This window comes from Gavialis gangeticus, unplaced genomic scaffold, assembly GCF_001723915.1.
Source record: "Gavialis gangeticus isolate Ggan-Ray unplaced genomic scaffold, GavGan_comp1, whole genome shotgun sequence".
In the NCBI taxonomy this organism is placed as follows: Eukaryota; Metazoa; Chordata; order Crocodylia; family Gavialidae; genus Gavialis; species Gavialis gangeticus.
Genome location: NW_017729022.1, coordinates 107,262,399 through 107,276,634, shown reverse-complemented (window position 1 = coordinate 107,276,634; position 14,236 = coordinate 107,262,399). Strand labels below are relative to the sequence as shown.

General features: G+C 44.2%; 1 protein-coding gene across 1 annotated transcript in view; it reads left to right on the top strand.

Annotated features, from left to right (window-relative positions):
* WNT7B (Wnt family member 7B) overlaps positions 1-14,236 on the top strand; it is a 179,856-nt gene that overhangs the window by 86,458 nt on the left and 79,162 nt on the right. The window contains exon 2 of the mRNA XM_019515936.1: positions 11,225-11,451. Within this exon, the coding sequence (XP_019371481.1) occupies positions 11,225-11,451 (227 nt within the window). The remainder of the gene's footprint in view (positions 1-11,224; positions 11,452-14,236) is intronic.

Genomic DNA, 14,236 nt, shown 5'->3' with positions numbered 1-14,236 from the left:
AGCCAAAAACCGTCGTCAGGGTAGTCAAGGGTGATCCAAATCGTTGTCAGTAACCGGTGCCGAGATCAGTCATACGCCAGTAGAATCAATGCGAAACTATTGTTGGGTTGTGAGGAGAGGACCTGGGGATTGAGATCCCAATCTCTCTCTGTTTCGCAGTCCCTGCTGAAAGCAGCCTCTGGTAACAGATCGAGCAGCTCTCCCTCTTCTCACAAGGCCAACGACCGCTCACACCTCCGACAACTAATCACTAACTCTCCCCCAACTCTCCACAACTCCACCCACCACAACCCCTTGGTGGGGGCTCACAGGTCTTTATACTAATTTTAGTGACCAATCAGATCCTATCCTGCAAAGAAATTTCTAGTCAGATTATGTCATGCTGCAGAAAGACTGAGCATGCGCCTGGTCAGGTTTTGTGGGCAACTGAGCATGTGCGAAGCTGAAAAGTAGGTCACGGATGACTGACAGGCCCAGGGGTCGAGCAGAGGGCATGCAGCCTAGGCTGTCTGCACATGTCAGGATCGACTCTCCTGTATTGGCAGCACACAAATCTAATAATTTTCATTGACAGTAAGAAAACCAAAGGCAAACAGCAAAACATATAGGTGTTTAGAATTCATTTTATTATGATGATAAAGACACTGGTAGGCTTCCAAATTGCTTTAACACTGTAGATATATCAATAAAACATTGTCCAACTGATGGCTGTCTCTCTGCCTCTCGCTCTCTCTCTCTATATATAGTGGTCTTTTGTTTTAATTGTGGAGGAACGTGGATTTGGGGGTATTTTACAGAGTGACTTTGGGATATTTTTATCAGGGATTTTTCAGCTTTCCAAGAGGGAACACCAGAATTCCTGCTAGGGAAGCAAGTGGCAGGACCCAGGCAGAGGAACCTGCTCAGAGCTGGCACCTTGGATGCAGCTGGAGGTGGCTGACCTCCTGGCCATTTGGGGCCAGGAGGACATGCTTAGACAGTTCAAAGCAGGCCACCACACTGGGAACATCTTCCAGGTGATAGCTGCTCAGATGGCTTGGCAGGCGGCACATGTGGCAGTAGTGCCAACCCTGCACCCACCCTGCAGTCACAGCCCACTGGCAGCTGTCCCAGAGAAGCAGATGCCTCTACTGGCAGTGCAGTCCCCATCTGGGTCTGGCAGGTGCACAGCAGGTCATAGCTAGGCAGTAGCCTCCACTGCCAGACTGCTGCAGTGGGTAAAGTGTGCAGGGAACTCTCAGGGCTGCTTCAGCAGTCCAGCTGGCACAAGGGGTAGTGTCCCCAGGTACCAATTGGCTGGGCCCCAGAAGCTCCTGAGAGTGAGTAGCCCTGAGCTACTTGACAGGGCAAAAAGCCCTAGCTTAAATTTGTACCGCTTCTATTTGAGCTGCTGCAAGCGCACATGCTTGCATGTGCGGACGCACCCCGTGAGCCTGTTCATGGGCCCAAGTTAACTAAATGCACAAGTGTTTTCTGGTTAGTAGTCCAAAAAAGCAAACTGCAAAAGAACAGTAAATCTGCAGTAGTAAAACTTCAAAACTCCAGCAATTGTGACTGCTTCTGGGAAGATTAGTTAATATCTGATTTTTTTTTTTAAAAAGCCTGTACAGTAGTGTATGAAATTTGTGTGCTATCCCATTCCCCAAGCTTTTCCTATCCTCAAAATGTCTATATCTAGGTAATTTCAGGGGGCCATACATTTTGACTGGGTCATGACATTCCCTTACTCCAAACTATGATTTTGCAATTCTGCACATTATTTTGTAAGACATTATTCTGGAACCTACACTAGAAGTTCTACCTTGTGGAGAAAAGACAACTTTCAGGAAGTGACAAACTTTTTGACAGAAAATTGGAATTTTGAACAACATTATTCACTTGCTTTCAAATGGCTAAAGCAAGCAATATTTGAAACAAAGGAAGGAAATCCTTTCCTTCTGTTATTAATATTTTGCTTATATCTGGACTAGACTGCATAGCTATGCCTGCAGATTGATTAAAATATAAACAAATGCTGAAGTTGAGGTTTAAGAATTGTGGTATGAACCCAAACCTTCCCAAATATCAGGCTATCCACATTCACTGCTTACACTGAGCTTTTAGTCATTTTTAATTGATGCTGTTGGCTTGGACTTAACTCTCCTTATACCAATATAAACATGAATTAATGCCTGATTAAAGTGAATGCTCTCTACCTCCCCTTAGCTAGCCATTATCATTGATCTCTAAAAATTACCACGTGGTTCCTCAGGTATTAATTCAACATTTCATGCTGATAAACAATTGTATAACTCATAACTGTACACATACTGTCACACTTTAGTGTGGTTACAGTTACAGTGAACTATACTGGAAATCGGATCAAAATACAGCACTCAGGATTTTCTTGTAATAACGATCAGGGGAATGTACCCAACAAGGAAAGATTATATGGGAGAAGATGCCAAAATGTGGTATGTGGATCTGTTTTGTTTTTGTTTTTTACTGCTGTCATAAAGGAAATAATTCTCCATTTAGTTACAGATGTAACATTTAACATGCCAAGGCCCAAAAGTGCCATACAACCTATCAGAAGGCATGATAAATGCACAAACTGAGGCATGCCACAAGTAACAGCAGAAAAAAATGCTTGACAATTCATAGATTTCATAGACATTAGGGCTGGAAGGCACCCTGGAAGATCATCGAGTCAGAGACAGGAAGTCAGCTGGGGTCACAGGATCCCAGAATGATAAATGTCCAATTGACTCTTAAAGAAACCCAGAGTAGGTGCACCACCTCTGGCGGCAGTCGGTTCCAAGCCTTGGGGGTTTGGACAGTAAAGAAGTTCTTCCTTATGTCCAGCCTGAAACGGTCTTGGAGAAGTTTGTGACCGTATGACCTTGTCATCCCATGGGGCGCTCTGGTGAACAGGCGTTCCCCCAGATAATGATGTACACCCCTTACATACTTTCAGGCAGCCACCAGGTCCTCCCTGAGCCTGCGCTTTTCCAGGCTGTAGCTCTCAGCCTTTCATCATAAGGCCTGTTTTCTTGCCCTCTGATCATGCACTTGGCTCTCCTCTAGACTCTCCCACATCCTTTTAAAATGGTTGAGCCCAGAATTGGATGCAGTACTCCAACTGTGGCCTCACCCAGGCTGAGTACAGCGGGAGGATGACATCATGGGAGTTGCTAGAGAAGCATCTATGGAGATGCAAGCCAGAGTTTTGTTTGCTTTGCTGGCTGTGACATCACATTGGTGGCTCATATTCAGCTTGTGGTCAGTCATGACTCCCAAGTCCATCTCTTCTCCCTTGTCCAGGTGATATGTCACCTAGTCGTAAAAGGAGATGAGATTGGTCAGGCAAGAACTACCTGCAACAAACCTGTGCTGGCTATCCCTCAAGAAGCTGCCTTCAGCCAGTTTGTCAAGAATGGTCTCTTTGATGATTTTTCTCCAAAATCTTCCCGGGGATGGAGGTCAGGCTGATGGGCCTGTAGTTCCCTGGATCTACTTTCCTCCCTTTCTTGAAGATAGGCACCACATTGGCCTTCTTCCCATTCTCGGGCACTTCGCCTGAGCGCCACAAGTTCTCAAAGATCTGTGCCAGTGGCTAAGCTATGATGCTTGCCAGCTCCTTAAGTACCCTGGGGTGTAAGCTGTCTGGGCCAACTGACTTGAATGTGTCCAACTTCTCAAGGTGTTCCTTCACATGGTCATCATTGATGTAGGGTAATAGTTCTCCCTCGCTCTGGCCATCTCATACCATATTGGGCAGAGCTGTCCCTTGGGGCTGGCGAAAAACTGACACAAAATACCTGTTGAGCAGGTTGGTTTTTTCCTGGGCATCAGTTGTCATTTGATCCGTATGGTTTTGCAGGTGTCCAACGTTACCCTTTCTTTTCCTCTGGCTCCCCACATATCTAAAAAAGGACGTTTTATTGTCTTTGATATGTGTAGCCAGTTGGAGTTCAGTCACAGCCTTAGCTTTCCTGGTTCACTCCCTACAGGTCTGGGACCAGTGCAGAGTATTCCTCCTTTGGGGCGGATCTAGCCTTCCATCCATTATAGGTCTCTTTTTTTAGATGGAGGAGGTCCACTAGTTCCCTGTAGAGCCAAGGGGGCTGCTGTGCCCTGTTGCTGCCTTTCGTCCAAGATGGGATAGACATTGCTTGTGTTTTCAGGATCACTCCCTTGAGGAGCAACCACTCTTCCTGAACTCCCCTCCCCTTCGGGTTGTGGTCCTTTAGGGCCTCTCTAACAAGCCTACTGAGCTTGTTAAAGTCAGCTTTCCTGAAGTTGAGGACTTCTACTTTGCTAACTGACTTGCCTACTTTATGGTGGATAGTGAAGATGATCAGCTCATGGTCACTGCGTCCAACATGCATTTCTGTAAAATAATTAGTTTTCCAGAACCTCAGCTTCATGATTCAGCAGTTCTATTGGCAACAAATTACAGTAACAATTTTAAAAGTAGGTTAACAACAGGTCTGAAGGAGAGGCTGGTAAGTCTAGGGCAAAAAGAGTGGGAAGTCCCTTGAAGTTATAGCAATAACATAAAACAGTTATTATAGTTTGACTTTATATAGTACTTTTAATGAAGAGTATTTCAAAGCATTTTACAAACACTGAATGTTATAGGATCCTGTTGAGGCAGATTTGAATATGCTTATTTCATAAGCTGGAAAAGATTTGTCTTTGATTCAATAGCAGGTCAATGGATACTGTTCTGGAGAGCATTTTCTTGCTGTAACTCCTTGACTGTAACAAGGTAGAATTGAGGCATGTGTATAGATCTACCGATGTACATGGTCTCTCTCTATATATGACTACTGAAACCAAAACTTTCAAAACCAGCCTTCGACTTTGGGTGCCCAATTTGAGACGTTGTGTCTTCTGAAAATTAGGTCTGACATGTCTCAAGTTAAGCACCCAGAAATGGACACCAGCAAGTTTACTGTCCATTTCAATAATTTTTTGGGCAGCCGACAAACTTACCATTCTCATCCAATGACATTTTAGCTGTTAGTGAAGCCAGGATTTTACTTTTAGTTAATCTAATCTACAGATTGGCTGAAATATTGAAAATTGTCTTAAAATCTGAAGGCCCAAATCCAGATGTGTTCTGGACTGGATTTTCAGAGATGCTAGGCACTTTCATGTCCCATCTATATATGTACTATATAGTGTTTGTATATGTGTAGGACTGCTTTTATTCATATAATTTAGGAAGCAGGGCCCACACCAAACCTCCTTGAGGAGATAGATCAGCAGTTTTTCTATGGCCATTGCAAAAACTGCAATATCCCTGCTCTACTGTATGCCCAAAGCCAGCCAGAACCAATCCAAAAAACGTAAAACACTGGCAGAAGAATGGCCATATCCAGTACATCTGAGGATATGTCAAACCAAGCCCACATCTTCTAGTATCTTTACCAGAGTTTTGCCCTGGCAAATGTCTTTGTAAAAACATCACCTTCTTGATCAGATGACCTCTTTCTTTTGTTTATTCAATCACGTCTGTTGACTCCAGTAGACTAAAAGTAAGTTTTTACTATCATCAACCCCACAGAAATAACACAGTTGATCTGAACTCTTTTTAGACTTGTCCACCAGCAAGACAACTATGAACTAAATTCTGGCTGTGTCACCACCTGTGGATTCCCAAAATCTCCATTTACATCAATGCAACCCAGCTACATGCAATTGGGTTTCACCTCTGTAATTTTGAAGACATCAAAGTTGCAAGGATATAACTAAAGATAACATGTGCCTGTATAACTTTTACTTGGTGTAACGTTGTATGAGCCAAGAGCACACCTTAATATTCAGATCCCAGGCTGGGTTTGGAGTGATGGAACTTAAACCCCAGCCTTCTACTTCTAGACTGAGCATAATAATTTGAGGCAAATAGACATGGAAACACACAATGCTATTTCATCAGAGGCTGGTTTTCCAAGTAAAGCAGCACTTGTTAAACATTAATTTTAGGTAGCTCCTGGAGCTCTTAACCCCTAGATGGTCCACACATCAATACCTGAAACTAATGTTAAGAACACTTTAGGCAGCTTAAAGTTCCGCCACTCCAGGGCAGGTTTATCTCTGATTTGTGTTATCCAGCTCATGTTCCATTAATGTATAGCCAACTCCCCACAGATGAGCCACCTAAGTCCTCCAGCATCACAGGAGGCAGTGTCCCTTCCCCCACGCTCCTGTTCTACGTGGAAAAACTTTCCACCCCTTGAGCTCTACTACTCAAGTGGCATTTCTGGCACCAAGCCAGCTCCCCTTCCCATCCCTGAGGGTGGGACCTTCCCACCTCCAGGCATGCAAACCTGTGCAAACAGCCTGCAGAGTACATACCAGTTAGCCAGATCACAGGAGCGGGGTCTAGTTGGGGTGGAGGGGGGACAAGATAGAGGGGTGGATCAAGTCCCAGTGAGCTGGGGCTTCCTTCTCAGGGCCTGGGCAGTAGCTCTCTCAAAAGCACCTTCACTCACAAGTCCCATCTTCCAGCCACCCTGGGAAACAAAACCAGTACCCCTCACAACCCAATCCCAAATCCCAATTTATTAAAACATAAGACCTTAAATTTACTTACTCTTTATTTCTTTTTAAACTCTTAATTTTTTTACTTCCTTTTATTTAATCCTTCAGTGGCTGACTTACTTCATTTCACCATCCCCATCTCCCTTCCACCTTCCATTTCATTACCTACCCCCACTCCCACTAATGCTTTGCCTCTCAGCTTCAGGTATGCACCCTGTCTAACCATCTTTCCCCCCCCCCCCCATACAGCATGGATAGAAACTTGTCCTTTAGTATCAGTTCACACCTGTTGGGCCCCTGCTGCTTGGCAGCCCTCTAGCGGAAAGTCACAGCTGTGCAGGTGGGAAACAATCAGAAAAAGTTTTTAGCCTCAAGGTGGTACTGCTCCAAACTTCAGCTAGCACTAGCACCAATCAACATTTGAGCAGCTCAAAGTACAATGTGTAACAAGGCCCCTTCTGCCTTATCTGAAGTGAATCTCCTTTGTGAAACCCCTGCAATCAATTTGGATCCATCATGCAGAATATAGTAGCTGAATAATTAATTTAAGTAGCTAGGAATTCACACAGTAGCCTGTTGGCACTGCAAACAGCTTCCAAATAATGCTGCTAATATCAATAAGTGTAATGCTTCCGAACACTGTGTGATTGACCATTACCAATGTATGTAACATTTTTACTATCAACACTTGTATGAGATACATGGGCCAGACATAGAGATTAGCATCAAATCTTAGAATCATAGAAAATTAGGGTTGGGAGGGACCTCTGGAGGCCATCTAGTCCAACCCCCTGCTCAAAGCAGGACCATCCCCAGCTAGATCATCCCAGCCAAAGTCTGTCTAGTTGAGTCTTGAAAACCTCCAAGGATGAAGATTCCATAACCTCTCTGGGTAACATGGTCCAGTGTTTTACTACCCTCCTAGTGAGAAAATTCTTCCCAATATTTAACCTAAACTTCCCTTGCTGCAACTTGAGACTGTTGCTCCTTGTTCTTTCATCTGCCACCACTGTGAACAGTCTAGCTCCATCTTCTTTTGAACCTCTCTTCAAGTAGTTGAAGGCTGCTATTAAATCTCCACTCAGTCTTCTCTTCTCCAAACTCAGCCTCTCCTCATAAAGCATATGCCTCAGCCCCCTCACCATTTTTGTTGTCCTCCACTGGACTCTTTCCAGGTGTGCACATCCTTTCGGTAGTGGGAGACCCAAAACTGAACACAGTACTCCAGATATGGCCTCACTAGTGCTGAATAGAAGTGAATAGTCACTTCCCTTGATCTGCTGGCAACACACCTACCAATGGCCCAGTATGCCATTAGCCTTCTTTGCAACAAGGACACGCTGTTGGCACATATTCAGCTTATTGTCCACAATAACCCCACGTCCTTCTCTGCAGAGCTGCCGCCCAGCCAGTCAGCCCCCAGCCCATACTGGTGCATGGGATTGTTCCATCCTAAGTGCAGGACTTTGTACTTGTCCTTGTTGAACCTCATGCAATTTCATTTGGTTCAATCCTCCAATTTGTACATGCCACACAGGGAATTCAGCATTTCAAAGTGATCACAAAAATCTACTAAAATGCACATGCACTAGCTTCCCTGTACAATGCACAAAACACATTTTTTTCTCCTTATGAGTCTTTATTGCAACATGATCTAAACCTTCCAGTACCATCTGTCATATCATAGAGATAAAGATCCGATGCTTTATGGCAGAAAATGGTTGTGTTGCTCCACAGTGTTGAAAAGTATCTGAATCAAATATTCAGGTTTCTTCCCTTTGACCTAGATATCTAAATCCTTCTGTGATGTTAATAGATTCATGGAGTCTGTGGCCAATTACCATTATAATAACTGGCTGACCAATTGCATGACACAGACAAGAGAAACTCACCTAGTAATTTCTGCATCAAACTTCTGTATGAGCTCTGGCATGTTTTTTAGGGAGACACCCAAATCTTGAATTAAAGACTTACAAAACAAAATCTTTAAATGTTTATTGAAGAAGAGATGGGTCAGAACCAAAGCTTTGGATTAGCACATGCCACTGGCCATGCTATGCTATTAGAGGAGTTGGGATTTGAACATTTATGTTTCAAATTTTGGGAGTGCTCTGACTTGGATCTCAATTTTGTATTTCTTGTCTGTCTCTTAAAATGAAATGTGGCACAACAGGTTCTGTGTTCACAATTATTCTCCATCCTCCTAAAATTCACTTCGGTCAACTGTATACATAGACTATGGACAAATATAATGAATCATCATCATAGGAAGCTCTGAACTATAAAATGTAAGGGTAGAGATGTTTGAAATGAAGTACTTCCATTCTACAGGAAATTCCAATGCATTTCATTCTGTTTTGTTTATAATCTATTCTGTGTTATTGAAATAGTCATAGCAAAGCACTTTGATGCTTTTGGAACCTAGTGTTTCAATACTTTTTTATTTATATTTCAACAAAATCAATACACATCCATGCATTGTTTTGATTTAATAGAATCACCATTTTCCAGGAAAACATAAAAAAGCCACCATGCTGAATGAGTGCATAAGACGGTGCAGAAAATGTCACAGAATTAAGCTGCCTCCTCTCTTATACGTCTAGGTGGAAGACTGCTTTAGTTTTTGTGTGCTTGTACCACACCACATCTTCCTGTTTGGGAAGTCACACCTACTTTGTTGAGATAGCTGTCGTTCTGAAAAGGTAGATTCCTGTCTTGTTGCTCTTAGGCTAGAAACAGAGGTCCTATTTGGAGAGTGTTCCGCTGTGTTGCAATATGTCATGGCACAGCCAGTCTACTTCACTGATGTCTACAGATGTCACTGGGGCTGTCATCCTGCAGGGTCATTGCTTTGCCCCTGTTGGGACATTAGGGGCCTGATTGTGCAGGAAAAGGGCTCCAGGTGCCATGCCCCAACTTGGGTGTGTATCTACAAGTGGTGGAAACCCCCTTTGCTATGCCTTGTGTCAAGGCATGGGATACAAGTGAAACAGAGGACTCTGAGTTCCCCTCCACCCACTTGAATCCCCTGCAGAGGGATTTCCCTGGTGTACACAGTCTGCAAGCATGGTGAACCTTTTTTAGAGTTCCCCCCTCTGCACTTGCAGATGTACACTGGGAGAATCCCTCCGCGACCCAACAGGGGCAGGGGGGAATATCTGCAAGTGGGGGGTTTCCAACTTGCATATGTGGATTCTGTTTTGAGGTAAGGTACCTGAGGCCCTTTCCCCACAGGATCAGGCCCTTGAAGCTGGGGGAGTTTCTGCCTAGGTCTGCTGGCGAGTGGGGGCAGCCACAGTCTGCTCACACTCTTCTACCACAATGTTAACAGGCTTCAGCCACATAAAAGCAGCACAAATTATTATTAGGTTTGTTGCCACCACAGAATTTAAGCACAACAAAGGGCTATGATGTGTGTTCTCTTGGCTTTTATGCACCATAAACATTTTTATGGTGGCACAAAGTCAACATCTATTTGTAGCTTCAGTCCAGTGCCTAGAAGAAATTTCACTGGGAGTCCTGGATACACCAATACAAGAGAGAGGGTGCAAGAGAGCAACTTTCCTGAAACATGAACTCACAGAGGAAGAAACCATAATGTTTTTTCCAAAACTCTAAACTTCATGTGTTGGGGTAGAACAGTGGATCTGGCTATCATAGTAGGTTAGAGGGTTTTTCAGGTGGGATGAAGTTTAAACTAGGCATAATGCCAGTAGGCACAACTTAGAAGTCAGTATACCTCATGCCTTTCTACAGTGTAGCTCTGCAGTTAGGCAGCATAATTTAATCTGAAATGTTTCCAGGACAAGTTTAACATTTCTAGCTATCAATTTTAGCAATGGAAAAATCTCCCCCAAAAGTGTCTAAGTTATTTGGGAACTTAAGTTCAATTTACAAAAGTGATTTATTCAATTAAGAGCTTAAGACTTAATGGGAACCTTTTAAAATGGCCCTTAAGCTCCAAAATCACTTATGGCAATATTGAAACCTATTTTTTAAAATGTTTTTCATAAAATAAAACTTCTGAAAAATAAGGTGGTATATGATTCTGAAAATTGATGTGTGCGAGCTTCATAATGAGTTGTAACTCTAGATGTATACTTCTGAACATGTATTGAAGAATGAGAATTATAAATGTTTTCAGTAAGAATGCCTCATGTTAATCATCCCTCACATGTATTCCAAGGCTTTTGCTAGGTCTAAAAATATTATTATTTTTATAAATTTCCATTAGTCACTCATTATTTCAAGTGTGGGCAAAAATATTGGTAGAAAAAAATATTTTCTAAAGTGGTCTAAAATAGTTTTAAAATTGTGATGAGTGAACTGGCTTTGGCAATGTAAATGCCTATAGCCTGAAACTAAGCACATTTCTAAATGAATCTGAATGAATCACACCTCCTCAGTTCCTGGTTTGATCTGGTATGGGAAACAGAAGTGCCAAATGCCCATGAGAGAGGCTATTCATGTGGTATTCTGGTCCAGATTTAACTAGGCATTACTGGAAATCCTGCAAGATTTCCAACCCCAATTGCCAGACCAATGAGGTTGGGAAAAGTCTTTATAATTATAGGAACCAAATTTCCAAACCTTTGGCTGTTTGTCCATTGCCTTTTCTGCCATCCTGTAATGTAGAACAAATAGAATTAACGGTCTCAGTTGGTTTCTAATGCCTCTTTCTGTCTTTCTTTAGAGCTCTGTCATCTGTGGTGGCTTTAGGAGCAAATATCATCTGCAACAAAATTCCAGGCTTGGCCCCTCGGCAACGAGCGATCTGCCAGAGCCGCCCTGATGCCATCATAGTGATTGGAGAAGGGGCACAGATGGGAATCAATGAATGCCAGTATCAGTTTCGGTATGGCAGATGGAACTGCTCAGCACTGGGAGAAAAAACGGTCTTTGGACAAGAGCTTCGAGTAGGTAAGAGATTCTCCAAAAAAGTTCCAGCAATTGGGACAGTTTGCCTTTTAGCTTCCTCTTGCAGTATAGAATAGATTTATATCTATCAGGCATTTACATGCCAAACAAACTAAAGAAACATGCTCTCCAGAATGCCATCAGCATTTATTTTTTCCTGCTGTTCCCTAATCTAATTTTGTAGCCAATGAAAAACATGTCCAGAGATAGCTAGGTTAAGTCTTCTATTATTTGTACCATATTCTGCGTGAAAAAACACTTGAATAACTGTAAGAACAACTATGGCTAGAGTCAATTTCATTTCTTGCGAAGGTAATGCTGTAACAAACTGGTACCAGTTAGGTCTACATCATTGCTGCTGAACTTCATGCTATGACTGTCAGAATTCCACTATAATGAGAAAAATTCAGTTCCAAAACAGCCACAAGAAAATCTTAATTAGCTTGTTAGTGTTATAGTTCATATGACATACTGGTGATCTTTCACTACACAGCAATTATATTAATCCCTTCTATTTACAATTTACAACTTAAAGACAGCACTATAAATTGCTTACCTCCAGTGGTAGATATTGGAAAACATTCTGAAAGAAAATAACTTACGACCAATTCTTATAGGACAGTCATCAAATGATCACTTTCCACCTAATTTATGTCTGATGTTACTTGATAAGGTTTCTACAAAGTACCTGTCTATTAGGCCAACAAGAACTGTGTCTAACAAAACTCTAAAAATTGTACCACCAACAACTTCCTTTGAGGAACAGTGGGCACATCTACATGAACCGCTAACTACACAGTAGACTGTCACGGGGGCACTCGGGTGCCCCGTTCCTAAGTAGGAATTAGGGCATCTGCTAATTGCCAGGGCAGGTCAGGTGCTGGTTGCTGGGGCAACCAGACCAGGTTACATGGCCAGAAAGGGGCAGGGCCTGGCCTTTATAAATAGCCCAGGCCAGAGCCTAGCTAGTAGTTACCTTCTGGCTGCTGGAGGAGCAAGAGCTCTGCAGCGGAGTCAAGCTGGGTTGAGCAGACTGATAGACCAAGCAGCTGCATCATGTTACAGGGTAGAGAGAACCCTGACTGGGAGGCTGGGCAGGAGAAGCCTGTGGGACCGGAGTGTGCGTTATAGCCGGTAGGCTTAATGTTCTGTTACAGCCGTTTGGCTTATGGTTCTGTTATGTTAGTTGTGTAAATAGACCAGAGGACCGGGTGAGGCTGTAGGGGTGTGAGGAGGCCTCACAGGAGCTCCTCAGTAGATTGGGGGTTCCTGGTGCCCCGTGTGGGCACATGTGGGTGGTGCCTGGAAAGGCATGGCTGTTCGGCGCTGAGGTGGTGCAGCGGGTGACCCAGTACGGGCGGTAGTTGAGAGGCCCAAGCAGGGCGGAGGATCCCGACAAAGGGTCAGGGGGCCAGGCATGGCTTCGGCCACCTGACCCCCACTTACGCAGCACCAGTGCGAAGCCTGTGGGGGGCTTGTGTTTGGCCCTGAGGGGGGGCCACACAAGTGGAAGCCCAGGGGGGTGCTATTAGGGAAACGAGCCCAGTGAGGGCAATTCCGTTAGTATAGAGAAGGTGGAGTGAAGCCGCAGGAATGGGCGTGTGCTAGGGATAAGCCCAGGAGAGGGCACGTACAGAAAAAGCCCCAGGAGGGGGCATGTATTCGTGACAGTCACCCCAAGAGGGGTGCGGAAGGGAAAGAGTCCCAGAGGGGCTCCACTGTAGGGGGAACCCCGAGGGGCCAAAGGGCCAGGTAAGGTTTAGGCCGCCTGAGCCTGGTTGGACACTTATTATTGACAAGAACCCAGAGGGGCCAGGCGAGGCTTAGGCCACCGAGCCTGGTGGGGAAGAACACCATTTAGTAAGCCCAAGACCCCTATAAAAAGGGAGGGGCACCGGTGGCGTGACAAGCCCAGGGGTGCCTGAGGAGGGGCGCTGGTGGCGTGACAAGCCCAGGGGTGCCAGGCAAGGCGCAGAAAGAGAAAGAGTGACCCGACATCGTCCGGGACAGCTGCGAGGCTTGGGGCGTGCTAAAGGGGAGGTAGGAGGCACACATAGCCAATAAGGCTGGGGGTGTACCAGGCCACCCTGTATGGAGTAGGAGCCCAAATAGTCATAGCACCGTGTCCAAGAGGACAGAAGGCAGCCTCCATTACTGAACTTCATAAAACCAACACGTGGTGGGTGAGATAGAGGGTGTTGGAACGCCTACTTGGCATGGCAGGGGGCGCTAGAGGGATCACGGCTACCCCTAGGTCCCGCTCCGTGACATAGACTAACAATACTGCATAGTAGCACGTCACAACACAAACAGTGCTAATATGCTACCATGCAGTATTATTAGGCTACTGCACAGTAGTGTCACTAAAAAGGTGTGCATCAGTGCTTCTACACAATAACACTGGTTACTGCACATTAATTTAGTACTTGATTATACAAGTACTAAATTTAATGCACAGTAACTATGGCACATTAATGAATATGTAGACATGCCCAGTATTATGTTCATATTTGGTCGATTCTGCTCCTATGCTTAATTTTAATGGTAGAGGTGAGTTACATGGGCTAATTAGAGTCAAACCTGACCTGCCACATGCAACGAGTGATTTCTGTGGAAGAGAAAAAAAGTGAATGCACTGCCCATATGAGGAGTAAAGGGCTCATGCAGTACTTTGGCTTCCAGCTAGCATCAGATAAAAAAATCTTATTCATAGACTATTTAGAGAACGCCTATGTTTCATAGTTTCATAGTTTCTAGGGTCGGAAGGGACCTGAGCAGATCTAGTCCG